This window comes from Gekko japonicus, unplaced genomic scaffold, assembly GCF_001447785.1.
Source record: "Gekko japonicus isolate JY-2015 unplaced genomic scaffold, Gekko_japonicus_V1.1 scaffold65, whole genome shotgun sequence".
Classification (NCBI taxonomy): Eukaryota; Metazoa; Chordata; class Lepidosauria; order Squamata; family Gekkonidae; genus Gekko; species Gekko japonicus.
Window position 1 is genome coordinate 1,520,224 of NW_015165832.1, and position 27,946 is coordinate 1,548,169.

General features: G+C 41.1%; 1 protein-coding gene across 1 annotated transcript in view; it reads left to right on the forward strand.

Annotated features, from left to right (window-relative positions):
- SHANK2 (SH3 and multiple ankyrin repeat domains 2) overlaps window positions 1-27,946 on the forward strand; it is a 512,140-nt gene that overhangs the window by 257,886 nt on the left and 226,308 nt on the right. Inside the window, exons 12-13 of the mRNA XM_015410855.1 lie at window positions 15,629-15,711; window positions 17,235-17,359. Of these exons, the coding sequence (XP_015266341.1) occupies window positions 15,629-15,711; window positions 17,235-17,359 (208 nt within the window). The remainder of the gene's footprint in view (window positions 1-15,628; window positions 15,712-17,234; window positions 17,360-27,946) is intronic.

Below are 27,946 nucleotides of genomic sequence, written 5' to 3' on the forward strand. Positions count from 1 at the left end.
GGTTCCTTCAAGTCTATAATCCTCTCATAATAAACCAAGTGAATGCTGGATGGCAACTTGAGTCCAGTCATTGCCCTCATTAAGGACTAGGAGACTAAGCTGTCCTAAAAGCCTCAATGATAACAAATAAATATATTCAATAACAAGAAGGGTGTGAAATTTAAGTCTCTAGTTACTAGACCTGGAGATGGGGCATAATTACACTAGGCAGCCAGGCCTCCCGCTATAGTAGGAAGGCTCCTGCTAGCAGCTCTGTTTGCCTGCCATCACTCTAAGTAGTGGCAGAAAAATGAAGGGAAAAAATGGTGATATCTTCTGCATCACTGTGTCCCTTCCAGGGAAAAAACAAGAGTAATGTATGTACAGTAGCGCTAGTAGTCACTGGAAACTATATAGTTTTATCATAGAGTTTCCAGTGATTCCTAGAGCGCCTCCATCACTTTTAGGTGATGGAGAAGTGATGTAGTGGTGCAACCAATGTTGTGCTGCCCCATTTCCCTACCCCCAACCCTTCTGCTGGTTACCAGGCACAATCTGGCAATTCTATACCATAGCCTGCCCATAGCAATACTATTTTCAACCTGATTATAAGGCAGAGGTGGCTTTGGTAGTCCTGATCTATAAATTCCTCTAGATCTTTTACGCATAATAGATTCATTGTAAGCTGCGGTGGCTCAAGTGGTTAAGATGCTGAACTGCAGGCTGTGGAAGGTCAGTAGTTCAGCAGTTCAAGACCTGGGTGCCGCATGATGGAGTGAGCTCCCGTCTCTAGTTCCAGCTTCTGCCAACCTAGCAGTTCAAAAGCAAGAAATTGCGAGTAGATAAATAGGTACCACTTCAGTGGGAAGGTAACAGCGTTCCGTGCGCCTTGGTGTGTAGTCATGCCGGCCACATGACCGCAGAAACGTCTTCGGACAGCGCTGGCTCTTCAGCTTTGAAACGGAGATGAGCACTGCAACCCTAGAGTCGGATTCGACTGGCTTTCGAGCAAGGGAACCTTTACCTTTACCTTTAATGTATGTTCTGCAGCTTGGCATCCAGCTGTGTGTTTTGTTAATAACGAACCCTATAACAGCTATACTGGAGTGCCAGGCCTGGACTCCACCACCCTGCAGCCAGCCATAGTGGGAGGGGAGGCACAGCACAAGCTGAAGACAGACTCCAGCCCTGTCTTGGGAGGTTGGGAGTTGCAGCAGCCATAGTGACCCTCCTGGTGATAGCAGAAAGTGCATAGCCTCCCTGGTGGGGGGTGGACTTGTGAGAAGGGGCAAGCTCTATCCCCAGGACAGATAGGCACCTGGTGGCAGGGGGTGGGGCCAGGGCCCTACCCCCACCTGGGGATTGGATCCAGGGGGATTAGTAGGAGGCAAAGACACTCCTTTAAATGGGAGGTTCCCTGATGACCAGTGAGGAAGTTGGCTGGAGGAACCTCCCTTTTGTGGAGGGGGTTTTGAGTTGGGTTCACCCTTGTCCTCTCTCCTCAACCTTACTAGACTAAGGTTGAGGAGAGAGGACAAGGGTGAACCCAACTCAGCACAGTATGAGGCCAGGGAAATCCTTTCAGGGAAATGCAGCATGACGGCAGAGAACCAGCAGGTGGGGCCCACAAAGGAGAACCCTCACATGGAATTTCCCAGAACAGAACATTAAAATCAACAACAGCAACTTTGATTGTAACTGGAAGTGAAATGAAAGGGCAGTGCAGGTGTTGTGGTTCAGGTGGTCTAATAAGTTCTGATTAGGGATGTAATAAACATCCACAGTTGTGAAGAATTATCCAAAGTTTTTGATGTGTCTGTGAAAAAAAAGAAGAAAGGGTTTATTGTGCAAAAATCCAGCATTTTCATCCATCTAAATGGTGCTTTGAATTGGAACCGATGGTGAACACAAGTCATTCAGTCAAAGCCCACTGTGCAGAACTAGATTAATTATCACAGTCAAATACTGGAATAGGAGTCATGTGGAATTAAGCAATTTCCCCTGATCTGTAACAGCCTCCCCCTACCATGTTTCTTTTTACTAGGGAAAAGATAGACGCACATGCATTTCTGGAAGTAAATTTTATTGTTAAAAGAATGAGGAACAATGTACACCAAGGCTAGTCTGCAAACATGGGGGAAGATCTTGTCTGTATAAAAATTGCATAACCACTTTAGATAACAATGTCACTTTTCAATAACACAAAAATATCTGCAAAAATAACAGTGAAGGTTTCTCAGCCTCTAACTCTCATGACTTCTTGTTCTCCACTTGTACCTACAGGTCTCACATTTCATTGTGCATGCTTATTCTCAGAGAATGACCAAACTGATTGGCATAACAACCTGAACATGAATGAAAGAGAACAGAGCATTGGGGCTTATTGAAGAGAACAATAGGTTCTAAGTATATATATATGTGATTGTTATTATAGAAAGGTAATACTAAGAACTCAGGCAGCTTACTGTCTCACAGCCATGAGGCTTGACAGAGGAGGGAGCTGCTGGACTGTTCTTTGCACTATCACTATCAATGCAGATGACTACAAGGTAACATGGAGAGTACCAGCTAAGCTGAGATCAGGTGATGCAAGAGAGTTTGCTTCTCTCCCAGTTGTCTGAGCAAGTTGTTGGTCATATACAGACTAATTATTTAATACTAAGCAGAGTTTTACCCTTCTAAGCCTGTTAACTTCAATGGACAGAAGAGTGTAACTCTGCTTAGGGTAGCATTGCTAGAGTCTTGATTTCTGCTATACTTAAGAGATACATTAACGTTTGTGTATACATTCAGTAAAGGTAAAGGTAAAGGTTCCCTTGCTCGAAAGCCAGTCGAATCCGACTCTAGGGTTGCGGTGCTCATCTCCGTTTCAAAGCCGAAGAGCCAGCGCTGTCCGAAGACGTTTCCGTGGTCATGTGGCCGGCATGACTAAACACCAAGGAGCACGGAACGCTGTTACCTTCCCACCGAAGTGGTCCCTATTTATCTACTTGCAATTTCTTGCTTTTGAACTGCTAGGTTGGCAGGAGCTGGAACTAGAGACAGGAGCTCACCCTGTCTTGCGGCACCCCGGTCTTGAACCGCTGAACTACTGACCTTCCACAGCCTGCAGTTCAGTGTCTTAACCACTTGAGCCACCGCAGCTCCCTATACATTCAGTAGAAAGCTACAAATACCGTAACATTACACTAATTATTTTTGTGCCATTTTTGTTATCGTGTTTGACTCACAAAAGCTTATACTCTGAAACAGGAATGGGATACTGTGATGAACTAAGTAAAAACAGTCTGAGTGCAGGCAGTGGCAGAGGCTCACTCTGATAGGTGAGCCGCCTCCATGACAACAGAATGCATCCAGCAGGGAGCTGGGAGGGGGGGAAAGTTCTGGACAGTTAGACAGTTGAGGTCTGCAGGCTTGGAGAGAGAGCTGACAGTTTGAAGAGCTCAGTTCTGAGAGAGAGTTATTATTGAAAAGGGGCTTTTAGTGGCTTCCTTCTGAGAGAAAACTCAGTCTGTGGCACAGTGACAGGGTGTCACAGAGCAGAGGGACAGATGAGACTCTGCTGAGGGGTTTTGCCAGAGTCAAAGGACAGACCTCTGTTTAAAAAGGAAAACACCAACACATACAGGGAAGGACTGTAATTCGGTTATCCAGGGGAAAGTCCTAGGAACAGACAGATCTCCAGCACGGAGGGGGGAGGAAACGGTACTTGAGAGTGAGTGGTCAGTGAAAGGACCCTCAGGTGTATATCATTTCTAGTTTCCTTAGGGTGCTTAAGGGAGAAAAGTCTAAGGAGGGACTAGTTGGGATTCAGAGTCCAGTCAGACTTCACTGAGGCAGGTGCGTTCAGACGGGCATTTAAGCCGGTATAGATGCCGGTTAGAATCGGTGTACTTACGGGCGATCACACAGCGAACATCTGCCTTCCATCCCTAACTGTTGCAAACAGCCTTTAAACCGTTGTATTCTGCTACTAGGTCCCCAAGTGGTGGTATCCTGAGTGCACCAGTTCCAGCCGCATTATCCCCGTCTGATTGCTCTCTGCCGGTGTCTAGCCACTTCCGTTCAGAAGCCCGAGTTTTCCACTTTTTTTTTAGTAGGCGATGTGCGCTTGGGCAAAGCTTTGCCCTGTCGTTCATAATAATAATTTTTAAAATGTGCCTAGTGTAAGGCTTTAGACGAGTTCGGGACTTCACGGAGGCCAGTTTCAGAGTAAAAATTTAAAGGGACGTCTTCGCTTCAGAGCACGCTTTTCGGGATGGGGTGTTTTGCGCCTGTGTGAAGATCTCAACTCTGTGGATGGCTGCCTATGCGCATGCACAAAATGTAAAAAAAAAATTTTAAAACCCGCCGACTTGTGAATGGGCATATCGCGATGTGCTGCGCAGTCAGGAGGTGAGTGTGATCGCGTTTCTTCCAGATCAAACTGCTCCAGTTCCAACCGGAGCAGTTTATGCCAGCTGAAACAGTGCATCTGAATGCACCCTGAGAGTGTGTATGTGGGGAAAAATATTTTTGAACCAGCCAAACAACATTATAACGTCTCTCACAGTATTTAGAAGGGTGTCCAGTCATGGGAACCCTGGTTTAGTCATTGTATATGTCTCTATCATTACAACTGCCTGCCTATTTTAAAGAAATATCTTATAGGGTTTATTGTTTATTGTTTATATTATTTCTGGCTGAATTTTAAGAAGCCTTCAACAGTGTTAATAATGTTCATATTGGGAACTTTTGGGTTGCCAACTGTTTGGTTCATATCAAACCTTTAAAACTATTTTCCCATTTCCCTGTCTTTTAGAAAGAATAAATCTTTCTTCTTATCTCTCCTTATATATAATTGAATAGTGGGTGCCAAAGTTCTAATTCTAAAATGCACTCCCTTAGTGTATGGCTGATGGCACTGCTCCTCAGCATATATCGCCACCAATCAGAAGGCAAAGCCCGGGTCCCGCCCACACCACAACTGCTGCGGCAACCTGGTCTTTTGCATATGGAAGCTGATTGGACTTCACTCCATTCCACACCTCAAACTCCCCCCCCCGCAAGGCAGTTGGAATGTCAGTTGCATATGGAACCTGCTGTATTCTGGTGGTGTGCAGGTCCCAGGTTCATGTTTTAAAAGCAGACTGACACTGTTTGCCCAAAGCCAGAGCACTCTCCCAGAGCCTCTTTCTAGCTCCCGTTGTATTTATTTCCACAACGGGCCTCATTTCTAGTTTTATTTAAAACCACGCTATCGGTGCCATTCTTTATATCTGTCAGGAAAGGTTTGGGCTCCTGAGGTAAAAGGTAAAAGGATAAGTCATATAGGTCCCCTTTACCAGAGCGAGAAGGATATCTCAATGATACCATGTCCTGTTTTCTGGACATTTCACAATATTTTGTTTTATTTATTAAACCGTTATTTTATATTTATTTATAAAATGTTCTTTTTAAGATCTTGCCTGAATTATGAAACATAATTTGAGGCCAGTAGCACCTTAAAGACCAACAAAATTTTCCAGGGTAATAGCTTTTGTGATTCTATTCTATTCTATTCTATTCTATTCTATTCTATTCTATTCTATTATCAATATCTCAAATCCAAAGATTGAGGCCATGAACAGATTGTTCTACAAATTTGAGAAAAGTCCCATTTTCAGAAAAATCTGGAAAAAAGGATGGAGTGTTAACCCCCAAAATAATAAAAGCAGTGCTTGTAACTTTAAGAAACAAAAAATGCCTCAATGGCCATTGCTAATCAACCACAACAGTACTGTCAGCATTTAAGCCTGGGTTTCTGTCAGTAAAAGGCAAGGAGAATGGGCAGAGCCCTTTCCAGGCCTGGTTTGGCCTTTAAGAGAGTACTTATTAGGCAGCTGCTTCCAGATGACTTCATGTCATTGGAATTATTTATTTATTTATTTATTTAGTTAGTTAGTTAGTTAGTTTTATTTCTATCCCGCCTTGCCTGACAGTTAGTGTGCATGACCCAGGCTTGCTACCAGTGTTCCCTCTAAGCTGAGTTAGTGTGAGCTAACTCACAGTTTTTTAGCCTCTAGCATATACAGTTTTGTTTTAGCTCAGGAAGGAAGGCTCCAGAGCAAACTAATTTATGCAACAGCCAAACTGCTCACTCACAACGTTAATGCCAAAAGCTCACAAGCCTCCACAGCTTAGAGAGAGCATTGCTTGCTACTAGTCAATAGCAGCTACTACACAAAAGCCAGTAAAATGTATTGGTTATATGATTTGGGAAACCCAGGTTTGAATCCCCAGTCTGCCGTGGAACCTCAATGGATGATGGTAGTTCAGCCACACATTCTCAGTCTAATTTACTTCACTGGGTTGTTGCGAGGATGAATGTTGTGAGAATGAATACTATAGCTGGAGATGAAGGGAAAATAATAGCTAGGTTTGTGGATGGATGGAAAGGAGAGAAGGTAAGAAGGATTCCTTTAAGTGGTGGAAAGCTAGTCTCAGTGAGGTTGATCACAGGCTGTGGCAAATAAAATGCAAGTCTGTGATCAGGTAGGCAAAAATGGAATATGAGGAACATACTGCAAAAAACATAAAGACCAACAATAAAACTTTCTTCAAATACATTAGAAGCAGGAAACCAGCCAGGGAGGCAGTGGGGCCCTTGTATGACCATGAAGAAAGGTTAAAGCGCTTGGGGCTCTTTAACTTGGAGAAATGATGGGTGACATGATCGAAGTTTACAAGATTATACATGGGATAGAGCAGGTAGAAGAAAGAAGTACTTTTCTCCCTTTCTTACAGTACAAGAACTCGTGGGCACTCAATGAAATTGCTAAGCAGTTGGGTTAGAATAGATACAAGGAAGTACTTCTTCACCCAAAGGGTGCATTCAGACACGCCGTTTCAGCCGGCATAAACTGTACCGGTTGGAACCGGTGCAGTTTATGCCGGCTGAAACGTGATCACACTCACCTCCTGTCTGCGCAGCCCATCGCAATACGCCCATCCACACTCGTCGTCGGGGTTTTTTTTTACTTAGTTTGCGCATGCGCATAGGCAGCCATCCATAGAATGGCGATCTTCGCGCATGTGCAAAGAACCCTGTCGTACATTTAAACTTTAAGGGTAAAGACTTACCTTTAAAGTTTAAAGACCACAGTAGCGTCTCTGAGGTCCCGGACGCCTCCGAAACGCTACAGTAAGGCCCTTTTCTATTTTTTTTTTAAACAAACGGCAGGGCGAAGCTTCGCCCAAGCGCATATCGCCGTCCTTTAAAAAAAATGGTGGGCGAAAATCGGAAGCCTCAGGCTTCCGAACTGAAGTGGCTGTGCAACGTTGGAGAGCGATCAGACGGCGAGGTACAGCGTTTACAACCATTGCACTCAGGATACCACCACTTGGGGACCTAGTGGCAGAGTGCAATGGTGTAAAGGGCTTTACAACGGTTAGGGACCGGAGGCAGATGTTCGCCGTGTGAACGCCGGTAAGTACACCGGTTGGAACCGGCACCTATTCTGTTGTAAAGCCCCCATCTGAACGCACCCAAAGAGTGATTAACACATGAAATTCACTGCCACAGGAGGTGGCAGCTACAAGTATGGTTGGCTTCAAGAGGGAATTGGATAAACATATGGACCAGAGTTCCATCAGTGGCTATTAGCCACAAGGTATAGATAGGAATTCTCAGTCTGGGGCTGAGGGGGAACAACAGTGGGAGGGCTTTTAGTGTCCTGGCCCCACTGGCAGATCTCTTGGTATTTTTGGCCACTACGTGACAGTGTTGGACTGGATGGGCCATTGGCCTGATCCAACATTGGCTTCTCTTATGTTCTTAAGCAAGGAAAGGGGTGATGATATGAGGGCTTTCAATGAAGGGAAAGAAGAAATAGTGGGAGAGGGAGAAATGCAGTGCTCCCCATAGTCCTTGCAAGTCCCCCGCTTGTTCTGTTCCATTCTAATACTACAGACTAACACAGCTATCTACCTGAATCTATTGATTTATGTGTCATTCTTGACAAATTAAATGTTATTTCAGTTATATTTTGTCTCCGTTCACTTCTTAAAGTAAACAATAACATTTTGGGGAGGGGATTTTATATACTTTTTGTGTTCAGAGATAATATACCTGAACTTGTCACATTAGAGTTGTTCCTATAATGCATGTAAAATGATGCAAGTAGCACTTACTATAAAATAAACAGCAGTAGTCATCTTTTCTTTCTCCACTTTCAGTAATGCTTTTGTAGTGTTTTAGATATGGCAATAGTCTGAAGAACACACAGCATTTGGAAAAATATGCATAATAGAATTTGTGCATGCTCTTTTTCCTTCCCCATCATATGTATAAGAAGAAGATGCGTTTTTGTGATATTAGAGACCAATGCATACAGTGCTAATTTTATTTGCAGTGTTCTTCAGAGCCCCCATAGCAACATGGATCCAGCTCGCTTGTGCTGCTGTTAACATAAGATGAGGAGGGGTATATAAATATAATGCTTCTTATCATGTCAATCTCGTCTTCCCTGTCAGCTCTAGCTGACCAAGCTTGTTTCCAGGTCAGCTGTAGTCTAAAAAAAGGAATAGGCTGATACAGTATGGGCTGCTGTTTTCACCACCTCATTCTATGCTGCTGTGTTGGCAGCAACTCAGGTCAGATGGACCCAGGTTGCCGTGAGGGCTGGCATTGGCAGTGATGTCTCAAAGCATCCTTATACTGCAATCTGAAATTATTTCAGGCTTGCAAATCACAATGAAGTCTCCGAAGCTTTCGTAACAGCTTATGCTTTTATATTCATTTAAGGCTGGAGACTGTGTGTCTGTGCGTATGTATGGGGGAGGGGCATAAAGGACGAAATGCACTATTGCTATTCAGTACCAAATAATTTAAATTTCTATCCTAAATTATTTCTGTGTTGCATATTTTATAGCAGCAGTCTGCACAGCTGGATGATCAATGTCTTGGGAAATGCAAGCAATCAAGTACAGGGTCTATATTAATTTTGAAGTTGTTAATTACTAGGATCATCCACTCATTCCTCTGCTATGGAGGGGGGCTATAAATAGACACTTGTCCCCAGCCCAATAGCAGCAGATACTGTCCTTCATATTACATTATTTACTTTTGTATTCTCCTTAGGACTTACTCAACTGCAGCCTTCAGTTTAACATTCTGTATATGAATCAATTAGGATTAGACTTTAATTCTAGCCTCCTGTTGCTCGAGAGGAGGTCACTGAAAATCCATACCAAATAATTTGCAAATGGTTAGCCAAACAGTATTTTGGAAGAAGTTAATGGACTTTAGTGTTGTCACTCATATCCTTTGCTTCACCTACAACAAGCCTTGTAGTTCAGTTTCAAAGCTTCTGTGGGGAGTATATGTGAATTACTATTTTTTAAAAAATCATCTAACAACACTGAAGGGGATTTACATACTTCAATCCCGAGCATCTCTAATATAGCACTGTCAGTTAAAACCTAATATTGGCACACGGGCTGGAAAATGCGGGGGGGAGGCGTGGCTAATTGCCCCGGAGGAAAATAACACGCGGCAGCCCGATCAGAAGTCCTTTCGAGGTCCCGTGGGTAGACGTCAGGTGCAGATCAGATGGCTAGTCCGCAGCACGGCAAAGAAGCAGCATGGCGTGTTCAAACCGGCACTTGCGCCGCGCTACTCCTGTGGCAAATGCCGCTTCCTGTTTGTGCGCATGCGCCGTTGGGCGCTTTTCCGCATCCTGCAGAGACTTGGGGGGGAAATCCCCTTGGTTGCGATGGAACATCAGCAGCCACCGGATGCCATGACAGTCCACCGGAAACGCGGTCAGACGCTCGCCCTTGCCTCGTGGTTTCCGGAAACTAGTACCTCGTAGGTACTAGTTTTTGACTCTGTACCTTCGGCGGGGAGCCATGGGTTCGCCACGGGAGCACTGCAATTCCCAGATGTTGGGGTGTGATCACGCCCGGAAAATCTGCGGGACTCCCATGTCTCTCCCGCAGCAACTTTGCCTTGTGACTGGGGCCATTATGTGGCTAAGTAATTTAATCACACACACACACACTCACATTAAGATTTCTATCCTCCAGATGGGGCCTAGAATTCTCCTTGAATTACAACTGATCTCCAGACTACAAAGATCAATTGCCCTGGATTAAATGGCAGTTTTGGAAGACAGTTATGGAATCACATCCCCTCTGAGCTCTCTTCTCTCTCCCAAACTCCCCAGGCTTCTGTCCCAGATCTCCAGAAATTTCCCAAGCCAGAGTGATCAACCCTAACACACACACACACAGATTAGGATTTGAACATGTTACCAATACTTCCCCCCCTCCCCCGCTTTGGTACTTCATTGTAGCACTGGCTCAACTACAGTATAAGGTCCTAGTCCTAAATGCCATACAAACAAATTTAATCAGAGTGTTTCTGTCTTGGAGCCACTATTGTGGTCCTGTTTGTTTGTTTTCACTACTTGAGTCATGATTTTTTTTTAATTTTGAGGGACAGAAAATTAACTAATTACATTATCCATTTTTTCCTGTACAGCGTGATTGAATTTAGAGAAGTTCTATGTACATCCATAGGGCTGAGTTTTGTATGAGATAGTTGAGCAAGCTAGGTAGAGTCATGCTGTCATTGTAAAGGGTAGTTCAGGGTTTATTGAAATCAGAGGGAGGAAGAAAACATGTGTTTTGGAAGGTTCCTTCTAGTTTCCTGCTCCCTTAAGAAGTAGCTATAAACCCGTCCTTAGACCAGAATAATTGTTGACTAATGGATCTCAGTGAAGTGAAGTGATCTTAAAGTCTTCTAAGTTACTTGTGACATTGGAATCATGGACCTTATACATTAAAATCATGTACTCTTCCACAGAACATTAGTCTCTCATTCCTTCAAGCTGGAAGCATGAGATAGAGCTGAGCATCATTCCCGTATTGGTGACAACCAAGTCAAAATCTCTGGATGACTTCACCCAGCAGTTTCGTGTAGATGTTAAAGAGCATAGGGGACAAGATGGGGCCTTACAGGACCCCATAGGCCAAGGAGCTGAGCAGCAATCCCCGAGCACTAACTTCTGAAAGATACTCTCCTGGTAGGAGTACTATGCCTCCTAATCCCAGCCCAGAATGGCAGTCCAGAGGATACCATGATCAATGGTAACAGTGCCCACTGAGAGGTCCAGGAGAATCAACAGAGTTGCACTTCCTCTGTCTCTCTCCCAGCACAAGTCATCCATCAGGGTAACTAAGGCTGTTTCAGTCATATAACCAGGCCTAAAATCAGAGTGGAAAAGATCTAGACAATTCATTTTATTCAAGAAAGTGTGATGTTCTCAAGCCACCACCTGTTCAATCACCTTATTCATGAATGGAACATTTGGGACTAGTCAATAGTCCCAATCGATCTCTTGAGTCTAGGGTTGCCAAGTCTACTTACCTTGGCGGCGGGGGAGCCTTGCTGGGCTCCGGGAGCTCTCCGGTGATGAATGCGCGCGAAGCGCGCGCGTGCCGCCAGCACGTCACAGCAAGTGATGTGCTACGTCGCTCACGAGGGCGTGACCACAATCGTCGAAGGGAAAACCATAGAGTTTTCCCCCCGACGATCGGGGCCACGCCCCCAACGTGACACAGTGACGCAGCCACGCTGCGCTTTGGGGGGCAGACTTCCCCCCGGGGCCCAATTCCACGGCGGCGGAAATCGAGCCTTCAAAGCGGGGGTTTACCCGTTCCCCGCCCCCACTTGGCAGCCCTACTTGAGTCCAGAGTAGGCTTCCTTATAAGTGAATACACCACAGCATGTTTCACGTATGGGGTGACCACCCCCTCTCTAAAAGAGGCATTCACTACCTCTCAGACCAACTCAGCCACCACTTCCCATGGCAGATTTAAGTAGCCAAGAATAGCAAGGGTTATACAAGTAGGTGGTAGGCCTCAAACTTCCAAGGATCCTGCCCACATCCTAAAACTGAATAAACTGAAAAGTATCTCAAACAGCTAGTTGTCATCCTGACACCATCTGACGCTATCCCTCCTAAATGTAGAGTCCAAGTAGGAACTGGATGCGATTTTATCTAAAAAGTGTTGAGCCAAAAGGGTCACAGTGGGCACTGAGCAGTCCAACTCCTCCTGTGTGCCTGATCTGACCTTCCAGAACAACTCCACTGATCTGCACTGTACAGACGTGATGGTGGTAGAAAAGTGTTGGTTTTTTGCTGCCACCCTTGCTTTGGAGTATGCTTAAAAAGATCTTTCAGCCATGTCTTTGTCCTAGCTGTTTCATCTTTTAATTGCCCACAGCCCCTCTGTAAACCAAGTGCTACCTCGGCTCTGACACTTCAGATAGAGTGCCTTGGAACAATTGTGTCAACCCCCTTGGTCATTTTCTCATTCCAGAGTTCAACCAGTGCATTGACAGAAGCACCAGCCATATCAACAGGAAATCCCACAAAGCTGTCAGAAAGTTCCATCTATTTCTGTTGAGCAGATCATTTTAATAGATCTCCCACCCCTGTACTGTCTTGGTATCCCTGTCTAAACATGAGCAAATAGTGATCTACTATGATAAAGGAACCATTGTCAAATCCTTCACCCTCTGACTGCATTCATTCCACCCAGAACAAAATACCAGATCAAGAGTGTGACCGGCACAATATGTAGGACCAGTTATTTTGTAAGCTGCTAGTATGACATTGAGGAGCTGTGGTGGCTCAAGTGGTTAAGACGCTGAACTGCAGGCTGTGAAAGGTCAGTAGTTCAGCAGTTCAAGACCCGGGTGCCGCAAGACGGAGTGAGCTCCCGTCTCTAGTTCCAGTTCCTGCCAACCTAGCAGTTCGAAAGCAAGAAATTGCAAGTAGATAAATAGGTACCACTTCTGTGGGAAGGTAACAGCGTTCCGTGCGCCTTGGTGTTTAGTCATGCCGGCCACATGACCACGGAAACGTCTTCGGACAGCGCTGGCTCTTCGACTTTGAAACGGAGATGAGCACCGCAACCCTAGAGTCGGATTCAACGGGCTTTCGAGCAAGGGAACCTTTACCTTTACCTTTAGTATGACATTGTTATGGATGAGAGGCCGATGGCCAGATGGAGCTTGACAGTTATGAAGACAGACGAGTGAGATGGAGCCCCAAATCCTGGCAAAGACTGGATAAAATTGGTCATACAACCCAGAAAGAAAACTGACGTAAGCAGGGAAGGGTGGTTAAGAAATTGGAATAAATAAATAAATAAATAAAATGTGCTAACACCTCTCAGTTGGAGAGAACTGGTTCTAGTGGGCTTGGGCTCCAGAACCTGGTATCCAGACTGGTTACTGCCCTCTGAGCACACATATGGGGTGTGTGTGAAAAAGAGGCGTCTTTTTGTGTGCAGTTCATGTAGCTGAGAAAGGAGGGGGAGTCATGTTCACCTGTTAGAGATGGTGCAGTCTGGAATGTGAAAGACAGAATGTTGCTCTTTTGGTGCCTGCGTGCATGCCATGCACCCAACAGCTAGCTTCCAGCTGAGGCTGGGTAAGATGCTCAAGAACCATGTCACACTTAGCCAGCAACCTTTTTCATGTTCTGTTAATTTTGTAACCTGCATGTTTGTACTGTCTTGTATATTACTTTTTGAGCTGTGCCTCATAGTAATAAAGCTGTTTAGTTAAGAAGCATTGACTGGATTCTTCACCCATGCCCAAGGCTGCTCACCCCAACACTACTGAGCAGCTGTACCTCTGGGCAGTTGCTGGATAGCGGAGGTGAGCCTCCAGCAAGTGAAAAGGTGAACTATCCAGGGTTGGTGGCAGCCATACCAAGGAAGAATTCTAAAATCTAGCCTAATGGGAGTTGGGGGGAGGGAAAGGGTAGCTTTTTGTCCCTCCCTTCTTATAGGTCTGTGTACTGGTGAGTGGGTCTGGCTGGGAGGACTGATCTGATTGGGGAGATTGTGCCAATCATGTAGTCTCAGACTAGCCTGCTTCACAGGGTTGCTCTGAGGATAAAAGGTGGGAACTGTGTAAGTAACTGTGCAAGTCATACTGACGATAAAAAAATTCTGTACCTAAACTTTTGTGGGATTTGTACTGGAGCAGGGGATGTGAAAGAAAAAGGGGGGTTGGAAGGAGAGAATCTTAACACTTTTATTTACAACCCTCCCTAATGTCAGTTTAAATCCAACTGTATTTAAATCTCATTGACATCAATCCGGAATGCGAGGCAGGAAAGTCTGGCCCTGTCTACCAGCCAGAGGACCAACAGTGTCTGGCAACTTGCCCCTTTTCTCTCTCAGAGAAAGTCCCATTATAACTGCCAACTGCTACCTGGATTTCTGCCAAAGGGTACTGACTATTTTTGGACCAGTTGTTGAATGTTTTGGAAATATCCATTATTTCTTTTGCCCTTTTCACTTATCTTATACCAGTATTTCCAGTTTAAAATAAGGGTGTGTGAATGGGTCCAGGATTGCAGCTTTAGCTAATTAGTTCTATAAGCACTATTGACATTCAGTGTTTTTACAGGATGGATTCCAGTATTTTCTTTAAACTGATTATTTCTTGCTTTCCAACATTACTAAAGCAATAGTTTTATGCCACTGCACCACCATATTTTGTATCAGTTACTGACTTTATAAAAAGAATACCACTTAGTGTGTATCAGAAACTAGTTTGCACCGGAGAGCTCTATATTAATGAGTTTTTAAAAATGTGTTTCCAATTAAATATGTAACTACAATCATATTGGGTTTGTATAATTTTAAAAAATGGGGGAAATGACTGAAATTTTTTATATCTTATAATTTACCATGCCAGATAAAACTTAAACTAAACCTATTCTATGAATAACTGGATTTTAGAAGACAAAAAGTCATCAGTGCAAGAGTCACTATCACAGAAATGTTAAGAAACTGCCTTTTAAAAAGATACAATCCAGTGTCTGTATTTTAAAGCAACCTGCTTATTAGCATTTCATTGAGCTGGCTTTCAGGAAGGCACAATAAAAAAAAATTTTATGGAAAAAGGTGCTCATGAACATCCATGCCTTGTTACTATTTAAATTATGCAGATTCTTGATGCTGTGAAAATTTGTGCTGATGACGCCAAGGCAGCTGCACGTTGTTAGCATTGTAGGCTGTCAGATGATCATGTGGGATTCTTGCAGCATGCAACACTCACTAGGATTGAAAAAGGGCTTTTGATGCAAGGCATAGCTTCTGAATATATTTGTGCCTTTTAGCTACATAACACAGCAAACAGATCTAACTTTAAAATCTTAAAATGCTGCCTCATTTTTCTTCTGGTTGGTTTCATTTTGGCTTCACTAGAAGATGCATCTGGTATATCCACGATTGAGGAGTTTATTCATGCTACTGTCATTCAGTTCACTTTCTTTTCTTCTTATACTCCTAGCTAGCACACAGATGACATGATCACACGTTTATTCAGCTACCACCATGCATGGTTTCTTCCTCTGCTTTCTCTGCATTATTCCCTCCGTTAAGTTGCACTGTCATGTTCTCCCTTGCCATTAAGCCTTGTCTTTGTCTTCTTCCTCCTTCTGTTTTTTGCTGTTATATTTTTCTGATGTTTGGTTACCGCAATATTATTTGATTAACTGGCTGTGATGATGATGAACCTGCACACTGGAGGAGCAGCTACAACAGTGGTGATGAAGGGATGTAATAATGGTCGCTATCCTCGGAATTCTCTCTACAGTGACTGCATTATAGAAGAAAAGGCAGTGGTCCTGCAGAAAAAAGACAATGAAGGATTTGGGTTTGTGCTCAGAGGGGCCAAAGGTATGTGGATTTTATATGTCTATGTGATTGGGTAAATGCCTATGTAAGAATAGTATGCATTCTGAAAATAAACAGGAATTATTCTTGATGCATTTGGTTGCTAGACAACAGTGTTCTTTCTGTGCAGCAGTACTGACATGGATTTTACTGGTTTCTGATTGAGCAGTTTTGAGGGGTGTGTGTTATTTCTATGTGTGTGTATATATTCTAATATTGAAAAATAGAACAGATATGTACAGTAATTCTAAAGGGTAGTTACTCAGTTTAAGCAAACTGTAAGCAACCTGGCTGAAAAATCACAAAATTGTTGCATTTGAAGTATTAATCTATTAAAATCAATTGCCAAGAGACAAGGCATGTTGCTGTCTTGCTTGAAACAGGTTTGTGGCTTGTTAACTGAAACTGCTGCAGTTTTAGTATGAAAACTGATAGTTTTTATACCTTCAGAAGCTGCATGTATGTCGAATGGCCTTCAGTATGTCTTCTCTTTGAGGGGCTGCTTTGCTTCATGTGTTAAAGTGTGCCAAGGTTTTTCTTATGTCAAAACCTATTTCAGTAGATTTTCGGTAGAAATAAGGTATATATTTAAAGTTCTGAATGTTATTCTTGATGTGTTTCATTTTAAAAAGTGGTGGTATGTCCCGATTTGTGCCATAACACCCCTCTGTTGCTGATGGGCTTTCCCTTATACTGCCTGGCTTCAAGGAAGGGCTAGCCCATATGTGCTCATGGAGGATTCTCCACACCCTGCCTCTGAAATACCATTTTTATTGTTACTCACTAGAATGGTGGACACCTATTGGGCTTCCATAGTTATATAGTGGTGTCAGATTAACCCTCCTGGCTAAATGCATGTTTGGTGGGGTCTTCTGGAAGCCCAGTGACTTCATCACTGTGTCAGTCAGCTGGCGCTGAGCTATCTATGCAGCAATCAGAAGACAATCCCTTTTTATATATGTTAATTTCACAAGGACCTATTCAGCTCTTCAAATGGAATATCCAAATGTCATTTCTAACCGTGTGTAAAATTTTAATGTAATATGAATCTGCCTTTTCAGAATACATATCTGTAAACTGTATATATGTAAGATCATACACTACCATACAAATAAATACACTGCCATACAAATAAAATAGTTTCATGCCATTTTTGGTTATTGCTATATATGGTCACGTGTAATAGGGACTGAAAAATTTAAATACATTATTTTTTCCATACACCATCCTAAGAAGTAGGGATAGGATTTCTAACATCAATTCCTTTTCCACTAAATTGTTCACTCTATTATTGTTGCTGTTGTTGCTTATGGAGCAGTTAAAAGGCTAAGCTTCAGTCATTTGCTGACCTGGTATTAATTCCACAAGATTATTCATATGCAAGAAAAAATAATGGGAAATAGAAAGTGGAATGTGTTTCTTATTTCTCAGTGTATTTTTGTCTTGCATTAATCATTTCAGGACATTATTTTTCCCATTGTGCTAATTTTCCTTTATTAATAAAGTGGCCCTTGTTATTCCCAAAGCTGATACACCAATTGAAGAATTCACCCCAACTCCAGCCTTTCCTGCTTTGCAGTATCTGGAATCAGTGGATGAAGGCGGGGTAGCATGGCAAGCTGGCTTGAGAACTGGAGACTTTTTGATCGAGGTAGGACAATTTTGAGTATGTTTTTTTTAAAAATAATGCTTTCTGTCTCGGAAAATGCTGTGGTCCAGTTAATTTGCCAAAGTTTCACTGAAGGGTTAAACTGGTGATTTGACTACTGGTAGTCAGCAGTTTGATACTACTCAAGTGTACATATTATTTTATGGTTCCATTTTAAGTTTATTGATGCAGATTGTATTAATATACATGGGTGCTGGATGAGGCTGCAATTTGTTACATGTGAGAATGGTACATAGGTTTGTAGGTTTTCCTCCTGTAAAGTTTTGATTTGAGGATACTTGGATGGGCATTAGTTGTCTAAAATAACATGCAAGTAGTTGCATGCAATGATTAGGACTGACAGTGTATTGGACATGCAGCAACAGGTGTGTAGGGTGTGTGTGGTGACATACACTATGATAACCCAGGATCTGTTGTTTCCTGGCCCCAGTACCATGCCCTTGTGCAATTTGGCTTTTCATACATACAGTGGATAAAACCCTAGATTGTTGTTTATCACAAAATAATTAACAGTGAGAAGTGTGTTGTGATTAGTTATAAGAGAGGAAAATATTAGTGGGAAAGAGATATAAATGCATTTCATAAAGTAGGGAGCAGATTATCTAAGGGTCTGGTGCTAATCAATGAAAATTGTTAGTTTTGTTTGCTTATTAGCATTTGTCACAATTTGCTTAAGAAGGATATCAGAAGTGCTTTGCTGGTGAAAAGTCTTACATGAAACTGTAGTTGGGATGGTGTTCCCTTTATTTTCAAAGAGGTCATCACACATCAGTCCAATGTTGTGTTTTTAAACTTGATTTTTAGAGTGTACATCTGATCTATAAAAAATTCATGCCATGTGAATGATATTTTGGTATTTGTTAATCTTTTAAGCACTGGTAACATTCTTAATTATATTCATAAGTTATAAGATTGGCATTTCTTGAAATTTGGCTGGCGGAGAAGAGTGTAGTTTGGAACACATGACAACAAAATGTGGTGTTCATTTATCTTAAGTTCTGTAGTTATTAATACAACTTATTTCATAATTATGTTGGAATACTGTTCATCTCCTCTCCATTCTTAATGGCAGACGTCTGAAATAGAGTTAATGGTCTTTCTTGTCTCTTCGTTTTCATATTGTTTGATAACTTTAGGCATTAACTTAAAAGTTTGACTACTTCCATGTCTAGCACACTCTTAACCTACTAGTTTTTAGCAGGCACCTATTAGAAGTTGTCTAGTACAAAATAAAATGTATTATAAATGTTACTTACAGGGTGTAGTTCTTGGATAATTGCTTGAAAAGTTTTGTTTGATGGTGACTTTTACATTAGCACATCACTAGCTATTTAGAAGGCTTGCTTGAGGTTATTGTATGGAGTTCAAAGTTTTAATTTTAGTTATTAGGTTAAAAATAAGTCACAAGCCTTTGATCCTGATACTTACAGAACCAGCAAATGCTTATGGTTGGGCATACAAGTTGGTTCACCAATACAATAGCTGTGATCTAGACAGCTGTTTGAGGTATGTGACTGGCATGACCGTTTGGAATTGCTTGATGTTACTTTTTGACTTTGAACAGCAACCCTCCCTGCCCAATCACAAAATTTCTCATGTGATATATATGAGCTTCTGTTGAAGAATCACAACCTCAAAGTTTTCCTGTGTATAGAGAGTTAGTTGCATGGTTCTTTGGATTAGGTATATACTACTACAGTAATGTTTCTCCAGTGTCGCTAAAAGCAATATTTTGTATTGGAGAGAATGACATATTAGGAGTTAAAAGTATTTAGGAGAATTTGAATAGGTGTCCATAACTGCAACAAAGGTCTTTTGACATAAACAGCTGTTTGTATACACATGCTAAGTAGATTGGATTGACTTAAATCAAGCTTCCCATTTTCAAATTCATAATTTCCTGAGCAAGCATGCATGCTAAGTGGTTGCTATAACAATTAAAAGATACTGCTATGCCACCGAATAGAATCCAAAACCTTTTTTATACAGCCCATGTGCATTTGACACTGCAGAATTATATCTGCTTGGAGACAAGGGATTCATTTAACACTGTCTGTACATGTGCAGTTAAAATTAAAGCTATGTCTCCAGGCTTGCACACTTGTTTGTAAGTAGACTTTTGAATGAAACTGTTTTACTTCCAAATAAATATACATGGGAATGGGCTGTGTCCAGAATTTTCCAGTTACAAGGGATAGTAGTAACCGTGTAAATAAGTGATTCTTCTTGAGATGGAAAGTGAATGTCCATGCTATTTGAGAGAGTCATAAGGTTGTTGACTCTGGGCTAGGAAATACATGGAGAATTTGAGAGAGGACTCTGGGGAGGAATGGGTTTGGGGAGGGGTGGGACCTCAGTGGGGTATAATGCCATAAAACCCACCCCCAAAGTAGCCATTTTCTCCAGGGGAACTGATCTCTGTCAGTTGAAGATCAATTCTAATTCTGGGAGATCTCCAGGTCCCACCTTGGGGTTGCCAACCCAAGTCATAAATAGTCATCAGTTTGTAACTGAATACACTTGCAGAACTTGAGTAGCTGGAGGACTGGTGGGCTCCATGAATTATATTCTATTTGTAAGTTGTGTTGAGCAGGAGACTGATGAGGAAACAGCGAAATCTCTTTAAAAAACAAGCAAATAAATCCTGTATAGTCATGCGTCTGACCTGTTAGACCCTGAACCATTACAAAGCCCACAGCAATAAAAACAGCACATTGGCTTGCATTTGAAGCCTTCTTTCCACTGGCATCTTTCTTTGTCCATTTTAGAGGCAGTTTTCTGCTGCTGACGGGGTTCCTCTAGTAGTAGGCCGTTTTCAGCTCACTGAAAGACTTGGTCTTGCATGAGTGGAAGTGCCTCACACCAAAGGAATGTGTTCCAAAGCACAGGGCTGCTTCTGCAACAGAAAAGGGCACTGCGCAGGAGAAACAGGGCATAGAAGCCAAGTCCTTGTATAATGCTTAAACGTATGGATCTCTTACTTTCCCTTATAGACCTTTGTCATTTTTTAAAAGGCAGACAGCCTGGAAGTCAGTTTGATGCTGATTCCATTTGAAAAGATAAATCCTGTACATAAACATTTTTGTTAGAAATTCAGATTTTCTGTTAAACCAGGATATTTTTGAAGAGAAACTTGCTATAACTGAATTTTTTAAGTCTTTTGGAAAACCATTAATATTTATCCACCATAAAGCTCTACTAACTACTTCAGCCATCTTGTTAAAAAGGAATGTACTGCATAACTAGCTTGATGAATCAAGACTTCATTTGTGAAATTAAAAAGAACCCACACCTGCAATATTTTATCCCCCTGAGGATAATGCAGCCCCCCTCCCCAAATAACTGATGTTAAGCTTTACTGGCAGTTGTAATGTGGTAGTTAGAGGGGTTGTGTTTTTGAAAAGTTATATTCATGGTATATCCCAGAAAGAGCTATTTTTGGAGTAACAGAGATTATTAAGGTTTGCATGTACTTTTCATTGCTGTGATACCTGATTATGATACTGGATGCAGTTGGCCTTATCTCTTGTTGCCAAGTGATAGAAAATCTTTAGTGACTCAACCATTTACATTATTACATGCTTTCAGATCAACCATTTGCTTCATGCATATGGCTGGGTTGGTGTTTTTATTAAAGAGCAGTGGATTCTTCAGTAATTTCAAGTAGTGTTGTTCTTTTGTGACAGCACATTGAATTTTTATTTTTTAATCCCTTATAAAGAAGATTAACTTCAAGTTGCTATTATTTCATAATTTTCAGTACAGAAATATGTTTTATGCCTGTGAATGAAAATGTTTTAAAATTATGGAAGCATCAGATAGATGCATAGAAATAAACATGAAATTATCATTATGTGTGTTTCTCATCTTTTGCAGATAGTTTTAGGTTGAGGGCACATAGGCATTCAAAGACTTTTATCTCTAGATGGTGGTTTCTCTGTGTGTGTCTGGCAAGGCAGTAAAACCTCTGAAAGTGAAGCTACCATTCTGGACAGCCCTTTCCCCCTTTTCTCTTCCTTTTCCATGAAGCAGAGCAAAGAAGAAAAATACTTCTAGAAACCATCCCCACTGATCTGCAGGATCAGAAGGAAAAGAGATAATAAGAGCACCTTAGCATGTGGAAGGTCTCCTCTGGTAGCATAGTGCTGGGTCTTTCCTCATACTGACACTTTCATTCAAGTTGACTGATACCACATGGTAATTGTGTTTGCCATGGGTACTTTGATTTTACACTTCTGTTTCCTGCAGAAAAGACACGTGTTACTAATAGATGCTAATCATGTAAAACTGTCATGGAGTCACAGCTCAAAAAGGCTCCCAAGTGCTCATACATTAATGTTTATGTATAATTGTTCCATACCATGTGATCTGGCTTTTAGTTGTATTCTAAAATACAATGTTGAACTGAGAGATACAGATTTTAGACAGTTTACTATATTGTAGCTGATGGGTTTTTAAAAAAATGTAGTTTAAATAAATGAAAACTGACTTTGAAGACTTATGCTTGAGAAGATTTATATACGCATTTTGCAAAATAAGAGAGTGAAAGAACATGCATTCTCAGTTACTACTTGTGTTTTAAAGAGAGAGAGAGAGAGAGAGAGAGAGAGAGAGAGAGAGAGAGAGAGAGAGAGAAATGTGATTGTTTCCTGGATAGCTGTGAGGCTTATTATTTCATATGTGTTCTATATGTTAGTCCTTTGCAGCAGACACTGCACCTGCTTGAATAATCAAGGTCAGAAAGTCCACTTGACATAAATTCTTTTAAGTCCATGTTTCTAACACTTGTTGGACTACCTACAGCCTTCAAGGACTATACAGAGAGTTACAAACATCATGGTTAAGTTTTTCTAGACTTAATATTAATGCTTGATATACATCTTGTTTTTCAGTTTAAAAATAATAAATGAAGTATCCGTTCTCTGCTTCATTTATCAAAGCATACATTTGTACAGAGCCAGCAATTAGTATTCTGAACTGATTTGGTTGTTCCAGAGGAGAAATGTTAATAATCATAAGCATTTATAATGCACTTTGAATGTGCAAAGTGTTTTGCATATATTGGCTTGGCTCTTGCAGAGCACCTCTGTTGTCAAAAGAGGTTTCTGAATAGGTCCTCTGTACCCTCCCCCATGTTCCTTCTGTGGGATAGGAGACCCCTAAGAACAGCATGAGAGAGAAGTCCAAAGTCAGCTGTGAGGAGGGCAAGGGATCAGTAAAAGGAGAAATTTTTGACCAGATCCAACTCTGTACTTCTGTCATTCTTACATCCTATAAGATGGTTCATTAGTCCTATTTGCAAATGGGAGGTTGACTATGACAGTAGCTTGTCTAAGGCCTCTACTGAGTTCATGGTTCAGCTGAGATTTTAACTTGGGACTTCTTGTCTCATGTTGTCAGCCACTACTCTAAACTAGATAAAGAGAAGTAGCAAGGGAGGAGGTATGAGTGACTTGTGCTTTCTCTCCATATGTCAGGTGGAGGTGAGACTTGGAAACAGCATGATTTATGGCCTTGAGCTATTCCTTCTTGTGACTGCTGGAGAGCAATAAAAACATGGTAGAAATCTGATCATAGATGTTGCAGTATATAATCCTGAGAGTACCAAAGAGGAAGAAGCAGAAAAGAATGAAGGAAAAGGAATATTTCTATTTTCAGTATGTTTCCAATGTATATTTATGACCATTTTTGTGCATAGTTTGTACATAACTGCCTTGCAGAACCTTAAAACTTTCCTTTGAATTTCTACAAATGCAAAAAAGGTATTTCTCATGAGCTTTTAAAAGGGATCCTGGCACCAGTATTACTCTTGCCTTGGAAGTTTGGACAGTACATTCCCCATGTAAGCCTTTAAGTTTAGTATACATACTGTACATGCAAAATGAGAAGCATAGCCTATGATTTCTAAATAAAGGGACACTAACCTTTTCAGTGTCGTGGGATCCTTCTGACTTGTATAGTTACTATCTCATGTAAATTGGGCAACACATGTATATTCCATGCAATTACAGCTTTGGTATGGGTGATCAGAACCCCAGTTTTTTGAAGGAACACACTGCATGTACTGAAGCTGTACATGCATCTAACTATATGTGTTGTCCCATTCACACTAAATGGTGATGGAATATCAGGAGGATTAAGTGTAGCATACCGTGCTGTTATGCAAAACTGAAGGGCCAACATTGGACATCTGAAAAGGTCTGTTACTCTGAACTTAATGTAACTCGCTTGTACTCATCTAGTATTACTTTACTAATGCTATTCCTGTACTACCATAATAGAAGTGTGTGTGTGTTTTTTTTCTCATTGCATTCTTGAGAGTAGTTTCACATGTTGCAAAAAAAAACAAATTTCTATTGGTACACTATCTCTGTGCAGTAACAATAATGTGAAGGTAAATGCATTCATGTCTCAGCCAATCACAGGTAAGTAGTCTTTGATATTATATGTGTAACATCTCGTAACTTAAATAAGCATCAGTAAATAGTTCTTTAACCAGTAAGTACAAGCATGGGTCTTACTTCCAAGGTCTTGAGAGAAATTGATAAAGGATGCAGTTGTAGGCTTTTGTTGCTTTCATGGTCACTATCAACTTTTCTAAATGAGCTTAAATTGTTATATACTGAGGACTTGTACAAAGATACGTGTACAAAAGTTTAGAATTCTATATAGTTCAGATGAATCTCAAGCAGAGATTTCCCTTTTTCATTAGGGAAAAAAAGCTACTTTGGTTTAATAATTAGTTAATCTGACTATTTTACACAAATTAAAAGGTAGATTTCTGGGGGTGTTCATGAGTTTGGTGAAAGCACATGTGAATGATGCCTTAATCATATCCAAATACTCTTTGTACAAGTACAGCTACTTCAGAAGAGGCTTAATAAGATTTTGTTTATTCTCTGTTGTTAAGTGAAGCGTTGAAACTGACATTATTGCTCCTTAGGTAAACAGGAGGAGATAGAAATGTTATTACCACATTACTACTGAGAGTTACAGCAAATTAGAATTTTCGGTTAGGTGACCAGTGAAATGGTGTTTTATTTTCACAATGGAGAAAACTAAATTTAAGATTTAATTTGATGACTGGGCAGTGTTTCATGAGTTATCAGCTATATTTTCCTTCCCCCTCCCCTTCTAGTTTCACCGAATCATTTAATTTCTACTGCTCCTCATCCCCAATGATCCTTTATTTAACTATTTATTGAAAACAATTTAAAAAACAGTTAACCAAAACACATAGGCAGATGAACAAAACATATAAACAGGAACGAGGATCAGTGAGGGAATACAAAATGGAACAAATTACCTCCGTACTATAGAAATCAGTTCCCCCACAAGAAATGGCAACTTTGGAAGGTGGCCGCTATGCCATCACATCCCTGCTGAGCACCTTCCCCTCCCCAATTCTGCCCTCTCCAGGCACCATTCCTAAATCTCCAGGAATTTTCCAAGCCAGAATTGGCAACCCTAAACAAAATCAAGAAGTCTCCACCCACCAGTGGAAGACAATGATCGAGGGGGATAGACAATTTCCCTGGGGAGAGAATGCCATAATTTTGGTGCCACTACCAAGAAGGCCCTTTCTCAGTTGCCACCCATCTAGGCGCAAACAGCAAGGGCACCCAAGAAGGACCCCTAAAGATGACCACAGTGATTGTGTAGGTTCATATGGGAATAGGTGGTCCTTAACATACGTCATAGGCCATCCAAGTCACCTTCCACTCTTTAGTCTTTCCTTTTCTTTAGGTATATATGGTCAAATTAAATCTTTCCAACTGTTAAAATCTGTTTCTGGACAACTCTCATGTTTCCAGCTTGTGCTATCTTTCTTCATCACTTCTGAGCTTCCTGAACATTTGCTTTGGATCTGCTCATTTGTCTTAACATGGTCTTTTAAAGGTAGTGATAGCCACAATTTTTATTACATTGTTTGTGTATGTTTTCTCAATTCTCCCTTTTGTTCTGTTAGACAATGTCCACATCAATCACTTTTATTTGCAAAACTTTTATTGTTTCTATAGATAAGAAGCAGTGAAATTAAGAAAATTTGTGGAACTCTTAGTAGCTTAGTAGAAAGTCAGCCCAGAAACATTAATTTTGATAATTCAGTTAGACGCTCTCTTTGGGGAGCAGGGTTGTTTTATTTTTTTGAAAAAGAGGTGCCGGAACTCTCAAGAGGAAAATGAAGTTTTCAATCTGTATACTAAAAATGCATGAACTTTTAAACATTTTTGAAAGAATTTTGTCAAAGAGGTTCCATAACTCTGTTCTGGTGTGTTTCCCAGAAAAAAAGCCCTGTTGGAGAGTATCTAATAATAATGAAATGGCAAGGGGCTACTCTTGAAAACTACTTGGAAACTTCAGTTGGTACAAAATGCAGTACTTGTCAAGGCTTAAATGCTAGAAGTATGCCACAGTATGTATTCAAACGGAAGACTAGGGTTTTTCCCCCAATTATCCCATCCAAAAAAATGGAGCCATGCAAGTTACAGTTACATCCAATAAAAATAATTTTTAAAAACTTCTTGTCTGTAACATTTTTAGAGGGAGTCATCTTACATCCAGGGTCTTCCCTTGGAGTAAATACAGTGATTCCATTTTGGAACTTGCCATTCGTGCCCTTTATGACATGAGACTACATATTTGAAGGACCACCTCTGTTGATATGAGGATATGCAGCAGACCCTGCTGCCACAACAATGTCTTTTGTCTCTCCTTTGAGGTGCAAACATCTGCTCTCATTTGTGGGGTTCTCCAGTAGCTTTCCCTGTTGCAGGAAATAACTTCTCTGAAGAGCTAAAAAAGGCACTCACTGTTGAAAGTTTGGAAGACCTGTAAAATGAAGCTGTTCTGAGGAGGTTTTGAGGTTATCCAATAGGGTAAAAGAATGGAAGGAAAGTGCATTTGGATATTTGCTAGGTAATTGTGCTGGCTCTTCTGTTGAATATTGTTTTAGATGTTCCTAGCTCTCTCTATTGATTATGTGTTTTGTTTTATTTTGTAGTATCTGCCTTGTGGCACATTTTTGGGAAGAAAGTCTGGTTTATAACTATTCTAAATGACAAAATAATTTTAGTATCCCTGTTTAGGAAATGCCTGGAGCAAAAGAAATCTATGGCATGGCTGTGAATTTTTTCTACATTGTGTTGTGGCCTGCCAGATATCTTGCCAGGATTAACAAATGACAATTGAAAAAGTAAGAAAAAGATGATGAGGTGCAGGAAAGTAAAAGCTTGTGTTTCTGTAATGTCTATCTTGATACCAAAGAAAGGTTCAGAGCTGGCATGTTAATATGCACATTTAATCAACATCCTAAAGAATTTATGTTGCTGCCAATTTGGCTACCCTGCTTTTTTAAAAAGAAAGTTCCCAGTAAATTGTAAGAAATGCTGGCCATACTTTTTCTATTGATTAATCTTGGACAGCATACTTTGTGGCTCAACAGAACTGAAGACAATTTCAGGTACTGTTTTTAAGGTCACATACCATACACATTCCTTAAATTGTACGCCTCCTGGTACTTCAAATGCCTTGATCAGAATAGAAACAGGCATGATCCTGGTGGAGGCAAGGCTTTGGATGCTGGCCATACAATACTGGCTAAAATTTTCATTTTTTCCTTCAGGGTTGGCAAGTTTAACTTTCCAGGATACCTTTGTCCCACCTTGGTTAAGGGTCATTGAAAAAAAACTTTCTCAACTTGGCCTCTCAAAACAATTTCTTAGCTCTCTCACATATGACAAAGCGAGAGAGTTAATGAGACAGAGAATCCAGGACATAGCTAGACAGGAGGATTTTAATAACTCATGCAAATGGCGAGCCCTCTTAGAACCGTTGTTAGCTGAAGAGCTTAGATGCAACACGTGTTTTAAGGGAATAGAAATAAATGGGACAATACACAAAATAAATCTTTATGCGGATGACATGACACTCTATATTTCGGATACTGAGCGTTCCTTGTACGTCATACAACAGATATTGGCATCTTTTGGGAATATCTCGGGACTGCGAGTCAACTTTTCAAAATTGGAATTGTATCCTATACAGTTAGACCAGACGACTATGGCGCGATTGCAGTTGGTATATCCATATAAATGGGTCACAGATAGCTGGAGACATCTGGGAGTGCATTTACCTCTGGATCCAAAGCACCTTTTGAAAAAAAATTATCAACCCTTAGTTGCGAACATTAAGATTGAATTGAATAAATGGGAATCTCTGAATCCATCGTTATCGGACAGGCTTCATATAGTGAAAAGCTTCATCCTTCCAAAATTCCTATTCCTTTTTCGGGCGCTTCCTATATTCATAACAAAGAAGGATTTTAATACTTGGCAAAGCTTTCTGATGCGATTCCTTTGGAGTGGTAGGAAATCAAGACTGAATCGGAATGTGTTACACAGACCATCTTGCCAGGGTGGATTAGATTTTCCTCTCCTGTCTTCTTAGTACCAGGCATCTATCTTGTCTCATATAGCTCAAATGTTACACATAGCTCACAACAATCCATGGATGCTGATAAGAGTCTAAATATTCTAAGCCTTACAGTTTACAAGAGATTTTTTGGAC